The following is a 19,149-nucleotide window of genomic DNA, read 5'->3' as shown; positions in this document are numbered from 1 at the left end:
CCAGTCAGAATCATCCCGCGGGCCGTATTTGGACCGCGGGACGTACAATACCCAGGTCTGCCTTAGACTGCTCCACCCCCCCCCCCTCTATTGTGAGCTGCTAGGGCTGGAATTTTTCTTTTAAATTCTATTTTGCAGAACATATCATTAGCCATTGCACTTTAATGTTTTATCACTGTTTTGTCCTGTTTTGCACACATTTTTATCTGTGAAAAAAGTATGCACTGTACTGGAAATGCTGTATCACGTTCCTATGTGTTTTTTTTGTAAACATAATGCAGATTAAAAGTGATCTGAATCTGAATCAAATTACATTTCATATTCACTGTTAAGATAAACCTACAGTATATTTGCTCCGTCACACCTGGTAAATTTCTCGCTCAAGTTGAAATATTTTTAACTAAAGCGAACATGGTTGGTGCCGCCAAGAGCAAAGCTGTGTCTGTTCACCTCTGTTGGTGTCTTTCCATTGACTTTGTAATGCATTTACGTCATTTCTAAAAATGTGTTTATGAGGTCATAGTCACACAGTCACTATGATCATGTGAGGCCGTAGGACAGTAAAACTCTCACCTCAACTAATGCGAAGGTCTGGAAGAACTTGAGTGTCCTCGCTATGCTTCTGTACAGACCCTTGTGTGTGCCTTTCTGGACATAGAAGCGCATCATTGACATCGCCAAAACCAGCCACCTGGAGAAGAAAGGGCAACATTAGATAACTGAATGATAGTGCTTAGCATGATTAAAGATGTTAAAGATGTCAAGACTAGGGATGGGAATTGATAAGATTTTATCGATACGATTCCATTATCGATTCTGCTTATCGGTCCGATTCTTTATCGATTCTCTTATCGATTCCCGATACATTTATAATTTAAATAAATAAATTGGAAATGCAACAGAACTGAGCTGGTTAGAATAACAACATGCAACTTGACATTTCTGATTGTCATTTATCATTTATTGTTGAGCCCCCATGTCAGAAAAATACAAAAACTGTAAAAAATAAATGAACTATACACACCTAAATAAAATAATGTATTTGAGAACTAATTTAATCTATTGAACTGTAGTTGCATTAAACAGGTCGTTATTGCAAAAGAGAATTTGTTAGCAATAACCTACCTATATAAATAAAGGCCAGCTCAGTGTTCTCTCTCTGTCTCGCTCTGCAATGAGCATGGCTATTTAGCTAGCTAGTGGCTAACGTTACTTTACCATGGAAATGAACGACTAGGATGCAAAGCACTTTCAGTTTTCACTGCACACACAAAACGGTCGCAATATCGAGCCCTTTAGGTTTTCCTAGTCAAGGAATCAAATAGTCTGGTATGGCTGCATGCGTGGCGCTAACGTTATTGTTTTTAAATGTGCAACTGTCGAAAAAACATGGCATCGATAAGAGGAATCGATAGTCACGGAGGCATGCGATTCCAGGAATCGGACAATTAGGAACCGGTTCCCAATCTATTTCGATTCTCGATTCCCATCCCTATTCACACGCCACTGATACAACCACATTAAAACATGTGACACACTGCAAACTGAAGTGAGGAACTCTATAAACTAGACATTACATCCCTGAAACGGCTCGAAACCTCAAGCCACCTTTTGACCACGCCCCTAATCTGGTCAAACAGGTTGGCTTATCAACCGTCCTTATACAACTTTTAAATGGTGTCACTAGATGCCACACATGAGATTTAGTGAGGATCACATGAACGGCCTAAGAGGAGTAGGACACTGAATGTAAATGGTGGTCATTATCGTTTTATAGGTCTAAATGCTAGGATATCACTAAGTAACTACACATTTAAAATATCATCATGATCACAACGCTAGGATATCACTGAGTAACTACACATTTCAAATATCATCATGATCACAATTACTAGGATATCACTAAGTAACAACACATTTCAAATATCATCATGATCACAACACTAGCCGCCAGTGAGGAGTAGTTAATGCTTTTAGTTTTATGAGAATAGCACCACCATGAAGCCAGAAGGATCTGACCTTCACAAGCCTCCTGTACACCTAATGCACAACGTTATGCCCTTTGACTGGTGCCACTATCGACTAGTTGAGTCTCAGACAAAACTAAAAGTGGAAAGAATCACATTATTTAGGTAAAGTGCAGTAGAAAGCAATATCATCCACTTGTTAAACAGTAGAAAGCAATAGCATCACCTTGTTAAACAGTAGTGGCCTAAATACATTTGCGTTTCAAATGATATACTTTTTTTTTTTTCGGTGACCCATGACCTTTTCTCTAGTGCCACCATCAGGTCAATACATTTTAAAATTGGTGCATCTCCTGATTTGTTAGTCATACAGTCATGAAACTGATATCCAGCAATGTGTCTACTCATTACTGATGGACAACCAAATTGCTATAAGGACATATAAAGTCTGCCATATTGGAATTGCCGCCATTTCAAAATAATTATTTTAAAACACTATTTACCCTACTCTCCTAGTCTGTTCACCTGATTCTAACTGAACTTGCTGTCTGGAATCTAGGGTGATTTGTTATTTGTGAAGACACTGTCTGATCTCCGCCAAGCTTAACATAATATATATTTGCCTTACAATAGCAAGGAGGGCCTGTGAGGTTGCCTTATGGTGGCGCTATTCTCATGAAAGTAAAAACATGAACTGCTCCTCAGGGACTAGGATTACTGTAGGATTATGGTCAAAAGGTGGAGAATTCAAGCTATTTTGGGGATATAACCGCTGTCAGCCACAAACAGCAAATGTATAGCTAAACATCCCCTCCATGTGTTAACAAATGTTGTATATTGAATAACAAGTAACAAACAAATTAACAAGCCTGAATCTATCTTGTCTCATCTTCATCTCATATGCGTCTGTCTCATCTTTGTCTCCTATGTGTCTGTCTCATCTTTGTCTCCTATGAGTCTATCTCCCTCTTTCCAACAGTTTTTTTCTCCAGGCAATCACTCATGAACAAATAACACCAATTACTTGCTACCTGCCTGCCCACTACTTTAGTGTTTAGTTTAGTGTACCATTAGTATTATATGCTATATTCTATTTTAGTACGTTTAAACAGTATTATATGCTGTATTATATTTTAGTATCATTTGTAAACAGTATTATATGCTGCATTATATTTTAGTATCATGTTTAAACTATATAGACTGTATTAGACTATGGCGATGTAATCTATATGCATGCTCCTTCCTCCCTGCTTAAAAAGCTGGATTTTGCATACCATACTGCCATACGTTTTGTAACGGGTGCAGGCTCTCGCACCCACCACTGCACTTTGTATCAGTCATTAGGATGGTCCTCTCTGTACCAAAGAAGACAATCACACATGTTGATTTTTATCCTTAAGTCATTGCTAGGTAAGCTGCCCTTATATATCTCCAGACTTCTGTCCTTTTATACTTGCCTTTTTAATACCAGACGAGCAGCAAATGGGATGCTGTTAAATGTTCCTTTGATGCAGTCAGAGCTTGGTAAAGCTGCATTCTCCCACTATGCTCCCTTTTTATGGAATACGCTGCAAGTGAAACTTTGTCTACAGGCACTTCCTACTGTGAATGCTTTTAAAGGTATGCTACGATTAGCCCTTTATGAAACATGTAACTGTTTTACCTGATGCTATTGTTGATGTGATTATGCTCCTTGCCACTGCACAAATGACCCTCTGTATTTATATTTGAATTGTATGTTTTTTGTTTAATGCCCTGTTTTATGTTGAAACTTGTTGTGTGCTGTGTTGGTCAGGACTCCCTGGAAGAAGAGATCTTGTATCTCAATGGGACATTCCTGGATAAATAAAGGATAAATAAAAAATAAAAAATAAAAAACAGTCTTATATGCTGTATTATATTTTAGTATCATGTTTAAACAGTATTATATGCTGCATTATATTTTAGTATCATGTTTAAACAGTATTATATGCTGCATTATATTTTAGTATCATGTTTAAACAGTCTAATATGCTGTATTGTATTTATAATTGTTTTTAGGCTGCTGATTGTGCTGCTTTCCCCTCACATGTACTGTGTTCAGACGATAAAACAATAAAGTTATATTCTATTCAAGCCGCTCTGTGTTTTAGCTAATTCGTCTTCAATGCCTTTGCGCGTTGTTTCATAGAGGTCGGGAATTACTTTGGTGCTGAAGAATGTAAGAGAGGGCACACTCATTAGATAAGAGAGGGCACACTCATTAGATAAGAGAGGGTACACTCATTAGATAAGAGAGGGCACACTCATTAGGTAAGAGAGGGTACACTCATTATGTAAGAGAGGGTACACTCATTATGTAAGAGGGCACACTCGTTAGGTAAGAGAGGGCACACTCATTAGATAAGAGAGGGCACACTCATTAGATAAGAGAGGGCACACTCATTAGGTAAGAGGGCACACTCATTATGTAAGAGGGCACACTCGTTAGGTAAGAGAGGGCACACTCATTATGTAAGAGAGGGCACACTCATTATGTAAGAGAGGGCACACTCATTATGTAAGAGAGGGCACACTCTGGTAAGAGAGGGCACACTCATTAGGTAAGAGAGGGCACACTCATTAGATAAGAGAGGGCACACTCATTAGATAAGAGATGGCACACTCATTATGTAAGAGAGGGCACACTCATTAGGTAAGAGGGCACACTCATTCTGTAAGAGGGCACACTCATTATGTAAGAGAGGGCACACTCCTTATGTAAGAGAGGGCACACTCATTAGGTAATAGGGCACACTCATTATGTAAGAGAGGGCACACTCATTATGTAAGAGAGGGCACACTCATTAGGTAAGAGAGGGCACACTCATTAGATAAGAGAGGGCACACTCATTAGGTAAGAAAGGGCACACTCATTGGTTAAGAGAGGGCACACTCATTAGGTAAGAGAGGGCACACTCATTAGGTAAGAGAGGGCACACTCATTAGGTAAGAGAGGGCACACTCATTAGGTAAGAGAGGGTACACTCATTAGGTAAGATAGGGCACACTCATTAGGTAAGAGAGGGCACACTCATTGGGTAAGAGAGGGCACACTCATTAGATAAGAGAGGGCACACTCATTAGGTAAGAGAGGGTACACTCATTAGGTAAGAGAGGGCACACTCATTAGGTAAGAGAGGGCACACTCATTAGGTAAGAGAGGGCATACTCATTAGATAAGAGAGGGCACACTCATTAGGTAAGAGAGGGCATACTCATTAGATAAGAGAGGGCACACTCATTAGGTAAGAGAGGGCACACATTAGGTAAGAGAGGGCACACTCATTAGATAAGAGAGGGCACACTCATTATGTAAGAGGGCACACTCATTATGTAAGAGGGCACACTCATTATGTAAGAGGGCACACTCATTAGGTAAGAGAGGGTACACTCATTAGGTAAGAGAGGGCACACTCATTAGGTAAGAGAGGGCACACTCATTAGGTAAGAGAGGGCACACTCTGGTAAGAGAGGGCACACTCATTAGGTAAGAGAGGGCACACTCATTAGGTAAGAGAGGGCACACTCATTAGGTAAGAGAGGGCACACTCATTAGGTAAGAGAGGGCACACTCATTAGGTAAGAGAGGGCACACTCATTAGGTAAGAGAGGGTACACTCAGTATGTAAGAGGGCACACTCATTAGATAAGAGAGGGCACACTCATTATGTAAGAGGGCACACTCATTAGGTAAGAGGGCACACTCATTAGGTAAGAGAGGGTACACTCATTAGGTAAGAGAGGGTACACTCATTAGATAAGAGAGGGCACACTCATTAGGTAAGAGAGGGTACACTCATTAGGTAAGAGAGGGTACACTCATTAGATAAGAGAGGGCACACTCATTAGGTAAGAGAGGGCACACTCATTATGTAAGAGAGGGTACAATCATTAGATAAGAGAGGGCACACTCATTATGTAAGAGGGCACACTCATTAGATAAGAGAGGGCACACTTGTTAAGACAATGTCTACATTTATGTTTGTTTCATATTATATATTATTATATTATATATATACAATGTGGGAATGGTTCATTTTTCCTAATACATTCTAAGGGGTATGATTTGTGACAAGATGGCCGCCAACCCTGAGCTGCTGTGATGAGAGTTGATTGCTGCAGGGGGTAATGAGCAGCAATGCAATTCAGGTGTGAATGCCATCTTGGGGTGGAATAGGCAGAGGGGAAAAAATTCTTTGCAGCGGAAGGACTAGTTTCCTTCAGTGGGAGAAGAATGCCCATTTAGAATTAGAAAAGAGGGTTAAGTGAAAGAATCACTCCAGAGACGCCATTGGTATGTATGTTTGTAGTTGTGTAATTGTCAATTTAAATCACTATAAATTGTACCTGTGGAGGGCTGGGTTGGTGGCAATTTTGTGGGAATCATTCCAATTAATGAATGTTTAGGTGTACTGTGTAACTAGATAGGAGGGGATCAAGTAACAATTGTTTGGTTAAATGTAATTCAAACATAATTGATTTGGTCTGGTTAAATTTAAAGTAAAATGTATTTGGAAGGTTGGTTAAATTGAAATTCAAACTAATTGATTTGGTCTGTAAAATAGCCAAATAATGTATAAAATGTAATTTGGTTAAATTGAAATTCAAACTAAATTGATTTGGTCTGTAAAATAGCCAAATGATGTATAAAATGTAATTTGGTTAAATTGAAATTCAAGCTAATTGATTTGGTGTGTAAAATAGCCAAATGATGTATAAAATGTAATTTGGTTAAGTTGAAATTCAAACTAATTGATTTGGTCTGTAAAATAGCCAAATAACGTATAAAATGTAATTTGGTTAAATTGACATTCAAACTAATTGATTTGGTCTGTAAAATAGCCAAAGAATGTATAGAATGTAATTTGGTTAAATTGAAATTCAAACTAAATTGATTTAGTCTGTAAAATAGCCAAATGATGTATAAAATGTGTTTGGAAGGAAGAAATAATCATATACTGAAAATACTACAATTGAAGTGTATTTGATTATTTGGCATGCACTTGTTATTTGTGGAGTGGCTAATTTTTGTGTTTTTCTTTAAAGGTTTCAACCTACTTCTGATGATGCAACAAATGATGATGTGTTGGACCAAAAAGTCATTAAAATCTGCAATACTGAAGTCGAGTTGTCCCAGCGTCCTCTGTTGAGGTTCAAGCCGTTTTCAAGTTTGGGCAGCACTGGTACCAAAGGGGGGGGGGGGAAACCACATAACTTGACAACACTCATTAGGTAAGAGAGGGCACACTCATTATGTAAGAGAGGGTACACTCATTAGGTAAGAGGGCACACTCATTATGTAAGAGGGCACACTCATTAGATAAGAGAGGGCACACTCATTATGTAAGAGGGCACACTCATTATGTAAGAGGGCACACTCATTAGGTAAGAGAGGGTACACTCATTATGTAAGAGAGGGCACACTCATTAGGTAAGAGAGGGCACACTCATTGGGTAAGAGAGGGCACACTCATTAGATAAGAGGGCACACTCATTAGGTAAGAGGGCACACTCATTAGGTAAGAGAGGGCACACTCATTAGGTAAGAGGGCACTCATTAGGTAAGAGGGCACACTCATTAGGTAAGAGGGCACACTCATTAGGTAAGAGGGCACACACTCATTAGGTAAGAGAGGGCACACTCATTAGGTAAGAGAGGGCACACATTATGTAAGAGAGGGCACACTCATTAGGTAAGAGGGCACACATTAGGTAAGAGGGCACACTCATTAGATAAGAGGGCACACACTCATTAGGTAAGAGGGCACACTCATTATGTAAGAGAGGGCACACTCATTAGGTAAGAGGGCACACTCATTAGGTAAGAGGGCACACATTAGGTAAGAGAGGGCACACTCATTAGATAAGAGGGCACACTCATTAGGTAAGAGGGCACACTCATTAGGTAAGAGGGCACACTCATTAGGTAAGAGGGCACACTCATTAGGTAAGAGAGGGCACACTCATTAGGTAAGAGGGCACACTCATTAGGTAAGAGGGCACACTCATTAGGTAAGAGAGGGCACACTCATTAGGTAAGAGGGCAGACTCATTAGGTAAGAGAGGGCAGACTCATTAGGTAAGAGGGCACACTCATTAGGTAAGAGGGCACACTCATTAGAAGAATGTAAGAGAGGGCAGACTCATTAGATAAGAGGGCAGACTCATTAGGTAAGAGAGGGCAGACTCATTAGGTAAGAGGGCACACTCATTAGGTAAGAGGGCAGACTCATTAGGTAAGAGGGCAGACTCATTAGGTAAGAGGGCACACTCATTAGGTAAGAGGGCACACTCATTAGAAGAATGTAAGAGAGGGCAGACTCATTAGGTAAGAGGGCACACTCATTAGGTAAGAGGGCACACTCATTAGGTAAGAGAGGGCACACTTATTAGGTAAGAGGGCAGACTCATTAGGTAAGAGAGGGCAGACTCATTAGGTAAGAGGGCACACTCATTAGGTAAGAGGGCAGACTCATTAGGTAAGAGAGGGCAGACTCATTAGGTAAGAGGGCACACTCATTAGGTAAGAGGGCACACTCATTAGGTAAGAGGGCACACTCAGAAGAATGTAAGAGAGGGCAGACTCATTAGGTAAGAGGGCACACTCATTAGGTAAGAGGGCACACTCATTAGAAGAATGTAAGAGAGGGCACACTCATTAAGTGACGAAAGCCCACATCCCCATCCACCGAAAAGGGCTGCAAATCTCTTGATACCCCACTGCACTTGTGTTTTTCTGAACCGGTAGGATAGGCTTGTTGGAAGGCATCAGCGAGAGACTGCTATTTTTTCTAACTGTGTTGTTACCTGCTCCACTGTCCTGCTTGCAGACATTGACAGCGCTGGGTGGTGGTGGTGGCGGTGCAGATGTGCTCATATTGAAGTGTTTCCAAATACGTGGCAACACGTTAGGGCTGCACGATTAATCGAAAAGAAATCGCGATCTCGATTCATAGACCTATGCAAACTCATTTCTAAATTATGACTTGTTTTTCTTTTACTTTTAAAACTTTTTATTTTACATTTTTACTTTTTTAAATGATGAAAAATAAGAATCGTGTGAGAGAATCGTGATAAATTCGTAGAGAAAAATCGTGATTCACATTTTAGCAAGAATCGTGCAGCCCTAAAACACGTGTGAAGCAGTCATGTTTCTGATGAACAGCAACTTCCTCCAACTAAACAGCAAAACAACCGAGGCACTTTTCATCTGCACGGTCCCCACACCAGGTTCAATCTTCACCCATATCCCATCTCACCTTTGACGGCCAGGTCATCCCCCTCTCCCCCTCAGTCACAATTTTGGGGGTTCGGTTTGACCCCCACCTGACCTTCAACATCCACATAAAACACCTCTGCAAGACCTCATTCTATCACCTAAGAAATATCTCTAAACTTCGTCCCACTTTAACCCTGTCAGACGCAGAGAAGCTTGTCCATGCCTTTGTCTCCTCAAGACTGGACTACTGTAACAGACTTCAGCAGGATTCCTGGCAAGAGCATCCAAAAGCTGCAATACATCCAGAACAGCACTGCCAGGATCCTGATGAGTCCGTAAACACGATCACATAACCCCCATCCTCCACTCACTACATTGGCTCCCTGTCTCATCCCGGATCAACTACAAAATCCTTGTACTGCATAAACGGACACACACCCCTATACCTACAGGAACTCATCAATCCACAATCCTCCACCCGTACCCTCAGATCTGCAGGTAGCCTGCTCCTTCGGGTCCCCAGTACCCGGCTCTGCACCATGGGGGACCGAGCCTTCTGCTCGGCTGCACCACGCCTGTGGAACAGCCTCCCCATCCAGCTGAGGGCAACACAGAGCCTGGACTCTTTTAAAGCAGGACTGAAAACCTTCTTATTTCAAAAGGCCTTTGATTGCTAGCTATTTCTTGTGATTAAATTCTTTTTTATTATTAATAAATATATTTCTTTTAACTGTTTTAACCCTGTAGCACTTTGGGATCCTAGTGAACGAAAAGTGCACTACAAATTAAATGTATTATTATTATTATCCGTTAACTATTTTCATTCCCTCATTGTATTCAACACCAATGTCCCCACACCACTGATCTGTAGGGAGGTGGTGCGTCCTCAAATTGCTGCCTCTCAACTCCGCTCACAACAAGTGTTGTGTGAAATGTGACTCCAGGGTTGCTGTCACCCCAACATCTGAGCAGTGATTGGATATTTACTCACAGGGAGTTTCACACACACACACACACACACACACACACACACACACACACACACACACACACACACACACACACACACACACACACACACACACACACACACACACACACACACACACACACACACACACACACACACACACACACACACACACACACACACACACACACACACACACACACACACACACACACACACACACACACACACACACACACACACAGCTATTCGATTCTGAATATTTAAAACATTTCAATACTCATTTCCCGCAATATCGATATTTAATTATTCATTAAAAGAAAAAGAAATATATATATTTTTTTTGTATAAGGAAGTTGCATTGTTCATTTCAATACCTGTAATAGTACAGTAGTCCACACACACACACACATTCAGTTAAGTTGGAATATGACTGTAATACAAACAGTTCAGTTTGTCAGGTACATGCTACACAGATTACAGTTTACTTAATTTCTAAGATTATATCATTTAGTTATTTTTAAATGTGTGATCTAAAGATAAACAAAGGGTTTTAAAAGTGTTATATTTATCTTCTCTTATAGTACCAGAGAGAAGCTGAGGAGAATCAACCAGCAACAAAAGCAAAATTTATAAAAAATATTATATATATTTATATTTTTTTTCTTCTTGACATTTTAAGATTGAACCTTTTTCCCTGTGGTATCGAAAAAGGGTATCGAATATCGATACTTTTCAAGGTATCGTATCGAAGTTCAAAATTCCAGTATCGTGACAACACTAGCCGCAATTCACAAGTGCGTATTGATCGGTGGATGGCGTACCATACGGTACAATATTATATTGAAAACCGTGGCATCCCTAGAACGTACGGTTATATCTATAACCATAGTTATATGAGTATAGTGACGCTCTGCGTCTACTGGAATACATCCCTGTATCAGTACTAGCACTGAATAAATCTCCACATGCACCTTTACACACCTATTCGCCTGGCCACACCCCCATCCACTCCTCTACATAAGCAGGGGTGCGGCCACACTAACAGCTCCTTCCCAAGTCTTTCACCACCAAGGCGAAGACCACGGGGTCCTCAGTGAGCCCGACGCAGAGCGTCACTATACTCATAACTATGGTTATAGATATAACCTTACGTTATAGTGTCGTATAGCTCCGCTCTGCGTCTACTGGAATACAGGAGCTGAGCAGAGCGGAAGCTCGTCAAATGTACCCGCTGAGGCCCCCCACAACCATCAGAACCGGGGAGGACTTGAGCCCCCCGGACCCCCCTAGTGGAGGACGGGAGGGAATCGGATCAGACTGTGCGAAGAGGAGTCTAGCAACTCAAACGTGAGCAGACCGTGGGACTTACCTTGCCACAGAAGAACCCACGACTACACAAATGCGCAACCCACATGCCACTAGGGAACGAACGGGAAGAATAAAACCCCCATCACAACCCCTAACATCATGGGGTCAAGGGCAAAACCCCAACCCCATGGCAAGGCCGTAGCAGCGGAGCGCGAAAGAGGACCCAGCCCCAGGAAGGGACTGGACCCCCCCGGAAAAGGGGGCCTGGAGAGGCCAACGACGCCGCAGCATCGAGACCCCACCAGGCGGTCACTAGTGACACCAGCCCCCACATCGCCAGCGTATTCGGACAGGGCCCATCCAAGAGCAGGCCCTTCCCCCCAACAGCACGCCGCCCCGAAGCACTCAAGAGGCAACACCCACAGCGGGACCAGGCAGCGCACCGGGGAGACAACCCTCAAAGAGGTTGATCCCTCAATCCAGGCAACAGGCCACTCGACCTGAGCCTGGAGCACTGCGGACTAGACAGGCGCCAAAGGGGTCTGCTGAAAACAGCTCCCCGGCGGAAGGGGCATACGCTGGTATGCTGTGCACCATGTCGCAGCCTCCACAAAACCTCCCCCCCCCCGACCCTCTAGAGGGGCCAAGGCAGAGAAGGCTGACATGACTGGCAGACGTCATGAAAGGTGTGGGGGCACACTCACAGGCAGACGGGGCCAAGCCCGGCCTACCCCGAGAGTCGACTCCGCTACCAACACACCAGGAAACCAACCACCACCTTTGTTCTAACATGAGGCGGTTGTTCCTATAACCCCCCCAAGAAAAAACTCAAACACAACTGCGGGTATACACTGGCTATACAGCAGTACAAGTGTTTCAGTTTTCAAGAAGGGGTTAACCCAGGCCAACAGGTCGACGAGAACGAGTCCGGACCTGGGCCCGGCGGACCGGGACGTACACAGGGATGCCAGAGGGGTTCTACAAGAACCACCTCAACAGCCCCCTCCCAGCCCCGCCAAGCAGGAGAAGAGAGGGGTGAAAAATAATGGAGAAGGACCAGGCTCCTTTAGCACAGCGCAAGGTACAACACAATATGGACCAAGCAACAGTGAGGGATAACACGCAGTAACATAACCACGAACCCTGCAACGCCCGGGCCGACCGGGCATTTCCCCCCCGAAAAAGCACAAGTCCCTCAGGGTACCAGAACAGCAGATCTGCGCCCCGGCGGACAACAGGTTAACTGACCTGGTCCGGCGCAACCAGAACCAGTCCTGTGTCCTAATCACGCCGCCATCCCCAGTCCCAGGAGGGGGGTAGGTATGCGTGCCGATCCAAAACATCACAGAGGGCGCCACCCAGACGGTCAGAACACAAAGCAACACGCCCGGTGGCCCACCCCAAGGGCGTGAGACCCCTCTACCAATGCTTTGATCTATTCCGTTATCATCCCCCAGAGATGAACGAGAATTCATCGAGACAAGCCTAGTACACTGGCGCTCGGAAGAGACAAACTCCATCCCAGTTGCCCCATAAAAAACGCTGTTTCAAATGATGAGCAACCAAGGCGCGCAAGCCCATGCGTTGTTCCTATCAGAAGCACCCAGGGCCAGCACTATGTACACGTCAAGACCCAAAACATATCAATGGTAATTCTAACAAGAACCCAGATATCATTCCTCCAAGCCGCCTGGGAGAACGACAAGCCGCTTTTTTTACAGAAATAATACGGACATGGGTCCCATATGACGCGGCCGAGGGAAAACACCCCATCAACCTTCTCCATAATAGAGGGGACGGGGAACCCCCAGAGAGACTTCCCACGTGAGCAACAAATTGAAAAGTTTATGTAACATTGAGCCACGTGACCAAAAGCTCAAGACACACATGTATAGAGCGCAGCAGAACTCTTGAGTTCCCATGCACCGCAACACCAACTTGACAACAACAGAGGTCCACATATGGAGCCTGTAAAGAACTCACGGAAGTCGCCAACCAATAGAAACGCGCCCAGTGACATACTCTATGGCGGGGGGAATCCCATGACTCAACCGACCAAAAGGCGAGGAGTCAGGGAACTCCCCTTTCCCTACCCCGTGCCGTGCTGACCAACCAGTGCGGCAGGGAACCTGAGGACAGAAGGCCAAACCCCCTGACCAATAAGAAAAGAGGGAAGGAGGGGTTTATCAGTTCACCCCTTCATGACCCCACACCCCGGATACGATAGGTATCGCCGCTAGAAAACAAGCCATTAGCGGCGATACCTATGTAGCCAGCATGCTAAAATGGAGAAGCGTATATCCAACCAGGATAAGCTAACCCAACGCACGCTAGTCACAGACGCCAACTCGTCTGCGAACAGGGTTTATAAACAAGGCCGAAGGCTTATGTGTGAACACGACACCCGTGTTTCATGTTTCAAGAAAAAAACACAGAAGGTTGAGAGAGGGTCTATAAGACCTTGGTACAAGCTATACACACGAGCACTTCTGTAGGCTAACACTCCAAAGCTGTGGACTCAATGCCATTGTTACCAATGTAACAGAACACACACAACCCCCTCAGACAACGGTAAAAATGTACCACTATAAGAAGAAACATATTTCTTCAGGATGAGGAAAGAAAAAGTCTTTCGACCGAGTGCTAGCCACAGGCCTTGCTAAGCACATATATATGTAGCAACCAGAATGACTAAAAGTCCTGCTCTCCTAAACAACCCCACAACTAGGCGAGGGTTCACACATCGTATCCCCAACATATACAGTGAATAAACACACTACCAGGAGGGACCCTTTATTTAATGTAACAAAATCATATGGTTGGGGCGGGGAAGGGAACAGGGGTAAACAGGGGGGGAAAAGTCACTAGCGGCGCCTGCCGCGTGCAGCCCGGTGCTTGCTCCCACGGGGAGCGGGCCCGGAGGGACGGTTCTGGGGTGCCTGGACACGACGATCCCTACAGTCACCTCCGGGCGTGGGTCGGCTGGCTGCGGCGGACGAGGCACCCTCTCCGCTCCTGGCCTTCTTGGCCGAGGGCCCAGTAGCGGCGGCGATGGTGGCGGTGGCGACGGTCACGGATCCCCGGCGACGTGGCCTCCGTCGGACCTCACCGGCAGCGTCGGGTGGGGGAAAATGGGGCTGAAGCACAGCACGCTCCTCCTCCATGTCCCTGCATGCAGCCGTCATTTGCTGCATGGCAGACCCGAACAGCCCAGCTTCGGAGAGGGGGGCCGTGAGCAGGGGAAGCCTCTTCTGCTCCGGCACCCTCGCTTGCTCCAGCCAAAGGTGGCGCTGTTTCAGAGTGGCCAGGGCGCGTCCTTTCCCGGCGGCGATTGCCTGCAGCTGTATCAGGTGCAGGATGGCTCCAGCCGCCTGGGCGTGTAGGTACAGATGGTGATCGTCCAACACCGACCCGCCCGCCATCATCCCCGACATGAAGCGCGCCAGCTGCGCGATGTTGGATGTCGCAGCCAGGCTCTGTGTCGCGGCGATGAATGACTGGTCACTCCAGTTGGCCAACTGCCTAGCCGATTTCCCATGGGGAACCGGCTTCCGCAACGGCTCCCACACCACGTTATGTTACCACGTCCAAAACCAAATGCTTTAAAGAGGACTGTTGTTTATCGTGCCATCAATCATTGGAATAACTGCCCACTGAACATAAGTAAATTGAATAGTAAAGTGTCTTTCAAATACAACCTGAGAATGCACTGCACTACTTAAATATGTGAGCAAAATATTCTGATGTTGATAATGATGTCTACAATGTTTTACTGTTTTTAGACAATGTTACAATGTTTTTAGATAATGATGTCTACAATGTTTTACTGTTTTTAGATTATCATTGTTAATTGTGATTGTCATACTGTATGTATCTCATGTTATGTTTTGTGTTTTCTGTTGTCTTTCTATGTGGACCCCAGGAAGACTAGCTCGCCACTTAGGTGACAGCTAATGGGGATCCTTTTAAACAATAAACAATAAACCACCTCAGGACAAAGAATAGATGCCATCGGGCTATCAAGCCGAGGCACCCCTTCTTTCAATCCCTCGACCAAACCCGCCACCCGCGTGACTCGCACGTAGGCGGGGGTAAGGCCGGTGATGCGGGAGATTACCTGTCCCTGACACACGTAGGCCTCCATTCAGGGGAAGAATGGGCAGACAACGCCTGTCTCCTTCACAGGACGACGTTGCCATAGATGACCCATCAAGTCATCAGGGACTGCATTCCTGCATCCTGCATTCCTGTGTGTTAGTTGGTTGGATCCACTACACTCCGGTTACGGACGTGTTTTTGCGGACCTCCCAAACTTTCAAACTTTAGACTGTTTTCTTTCTTTCTACCATTTTTTAACCAGTGATCTTAACTGATCACTGTGACTTTTGCTCTTATCGTTTATACTGTTGGATTTATTGGTTTTATGTGACTTTTTACTGGACGTGACCTAAAGCTATCGGCGCTTGTTGTTGCCATAGCTACAGCTACACGCTACAGTACTCACAGTGCTAAACTCCCCCGAGGAAATGGCTCCAACATCAGATGTCGCAGAAATGCGAACGGAACTGAAGACCATCGAGATACTAGTAATGGATCTTCTCAAGCGTCAAACGGAACTCATGTCCAAGCTGGCTAGCATGGAAAAAGCGGACGCAGGCTGCACCAGTAGTCCCTCCTGGGCGACAGTGGTGAGGGGCCGAAGGAAGCTCTCCCTTCCTCTATATGATCCCTTTGATTCACCTCAACTATCAAACCGATTCAATCCTCTTTGTAATGATTCCAGCCTCCTAGGCTCTCCCTCGCTTCCGTCTCCTGCTGCTAGTACTGTAGCTTTGCTCAAAGACTATCCGATGCTAGCTACTAGCCTAGCTACTAGCCAGGCTCCAAGCGAAGCTGCCAGGACGGCGGCCCTCTCCAACTCACAACTCAACCATGGAAATATATCGACTACAACCCAGAGCAGAAAGCGCTCTGCCCTGTTTGCTCTCGCATCGCCAAGCTCCCCAGACTCACGCGATGGGTCCGACTCCCCAAAGTTTAAACGTCCTCGTCTGCGGTGCTCTGCAGCCCATACCAGTATGATCATTCAAACGGCGAGTGTCATCGATGGAAATGCCGCTGTGAACGAGCCCCTCCACACGGCGCTGCTGCCCGACCAACCGTCTAACTCCGCCAGCAATGCAGACGCTACTCCTGCGGCTTTTCACCATAGAAACCTGGCCATCTACGACGGGGAATGCATCCAAGAACAGCCAGAGATCCTACTCATCGGAGATTCCATCACCAGGTTTTTGCAAATACCACACGGCATTACGTATTGTTTTTCCGGTTTAAAAGTTACTGACTTACTTGAGTGTACTCCCGAAATCATCAAGAGATATCCGTCCGCCCACACCGTTATCATTCATATCGGAGCAAATGACGTAATGGCTAGACAATCCGTTAAACTCCAATCTGACTTTGAATCACTAATACTCACTATTGAAAGCCTGGGTAAAATATGCATTGTGTCTGGCCCCATTCCATCCATAGGTCGTGGATCTGAGCGATTTAGCCGTCTGTTCTGGTTGCACAAATGGCTACAGACCCACTGTACTACTATAGGACTTTGCTATATAAATAACTTTGATCTGCTCTGGTCCAGGAAAGACCATTACAGACCCGATGGCATCCATCCAAACATATCAGGGGTAAATGTGCTAATACATAACGTCATACAAAGTATAGCATCACTGGCCTGACAACCAACCATATCTAGCTCTGTAGACTATATACAGAAGCAGCCTAAACTACAAAAAAACACGTTGAGTGTCATCCCGATTCTGATCACCAAAAGACTAATCAATTACTCATTATCACGTCCCATATGTAAATCTAACCTTATCAATATCAGTGTTCAACCACAGACTCTCACACCCCACTACAGAACCCGTACAGCTAAAACTAGCACTGTTCAACGTTAGAGCGCTGAAACAAAAATAATTTCTGATAAATGAACTCATAGTAAAACATGGTGTACATTGTATGTTTTTAGTAGAGACATGGTTAGACAATATCACTGGTGTAGCAACACTGATTGAGACCTGCCCTTCCAATTTTAAATTCTATCAATCAAACAGACAGAGTGGGAGGGGAGGCGGAATAGCAGCAATTATCTCCACTCAATTTGTGTGCAATGATATTGACCTGGGAACATTTTTATCATTTGAATAACTTGCTATTGTATTGAAAACAGAAATGCCAGTAATATGTGTGACATTGTATCGACCACCAAGGTACTCGCCACTCTTCATACAGGAATTTTCAGAACTCATATCGATCTGCATTACCAGGTATGATAGAATCATTCTTAATGGAGATCTAAATATTCATATCAACAAAAAGGATGACCCCAGGGGTTGTGAGTTTCTGAACCTACTGGACAGTTTTGGACTGATGCAACATGTTCACGAGGCCACCCACCAACATGGCAACACTCTGGACCTACTAATAACAACAGGGCTAAACATTGAGAATATATCAGTAAAACAAATTCCAATTTCTGACCATTATTGTGTGTTCTATGGTACAAGCCTAATATTACATAAGACCAGAAGCGAATTCCTAGTTCACAGAAGGCTTCTGGACGCTAGAGCTGAAGCAAAATTCTCTAGTATGATGAAATCATATGACCAATGCAGTGAATCCTCCTTAAATCAGCAAGTGCAAAACTTCCACAGCACCTTGTCAACTATGTTAGATACTGTTGCCCCTCTAAAGGTTAAAAAGGTAAAAACTGATAGAATCTCTCCATGGCTAAATAAAACCAATGTTAAAGATAACAAGAGAAAATGTAGGATAGCCGAGCGAAAATGGAGGAAACTCAAACTCACAGCTCACTTTAATTTATACAAAGACGCCATGGGCGCATACAATAAGGCAATACAACTTGCGAGAAAGGAATATTTTTCCAAAATGATCTCAGAAAATTTGGGTAACTCCAGGGTACTTTTTTCCACCATTGACCGGCTGATTAACATACCACCCCCCCATATACCGCAGCAATCAGCCACAAAATGTGAAGAGTTCGCAGTTTTCTTTAATGAAAACATATCATTGATTAGAGCGAGCATTACCGCTGATATAGATCTGGCTGTGAGTGAAACCCCACCTGAGATAACTATGGGGGAATTCACATGTATTACATTACCTGACCTCTGTAAGATTGTCTCTGAGTGTAATTCCGCCACCTCCTGCCTCGATCCTATACCAACAGCATTTCTCAAGCGGGTGTTTGATAGTGTCTCAAATCATGTCCTTGAAATAAATATGTCTCTTCAAACAGGCACTTTTCCTGATGCATTTAAAACGGCTGTAGTAAAACCACTACTAAAGAAAACAAACTTAGATGTAAACGAACTAAAAAGCTATAGGCCAATATCGAACCTTCCATTTATCAGCAAGATATTAGAAAAGATAGTCTCAGTACAAATAAACTCCTTTCTCAAAGATAATAACATCATGGAGGAACTACAATCAGGTTTCAGAACAAATCACAGCACTGAAACTGCCCTTACCAAAATAGTTAGCGACCTCAGGCTAAACTCCGATGCTGGCAAAGTCTCAATTCTTGTCCTATTGGACCTTAGTGCAGCGTTCGATACGATTGACCATAATATCTT

The 19,149-nt window shown here is 44.2% G+C and overlaps 1 protein-coding gene across 2 annotated transcripts in view; it reads right to left on the bottom strand.

Moving 5' to 3' along the window:
* hacd1 (3-hydroxyacyl-CoA dehydratase 1) overlaps positions 1-19,149 on the bottom strand; it is a gene marked incomplete at its 5' end in the record, with an annotated part of 51,228 nt that overhangs the window by 16,264 nt on the left and 15,815 nt on the right. For both annotated transcript variants that reach the window (XM_084323625.1, XM_084323624.1), the window contains one exon: positions 574-691. In XM_084323625.1, coding sequence (XP_084179751.1) covers positions 574-675 — 102 coding nt within the window. The remainder of the gene's footprint in view (positions 1-573; positions 692-19,149) is intronic.

The sequence above is a fragment of the Notolepis coatsorum genome, assembly GCF_963971535.1.
Source record: "Notolepis coatsorum genome assembly, chromosome: 10".
Classification (NCBI taxonomy): Eukaryota; Metazoa; Chordata; class Actinopteri; order Aulopiformes; family Paralepididae; genus Notolepis; species Notolepis coatsorum.
The sequence above is the reverse complement of the archived record's forward strand: the minus strand, read 5'-3'. Positions and strand labels throughout refer to the sequence as shown.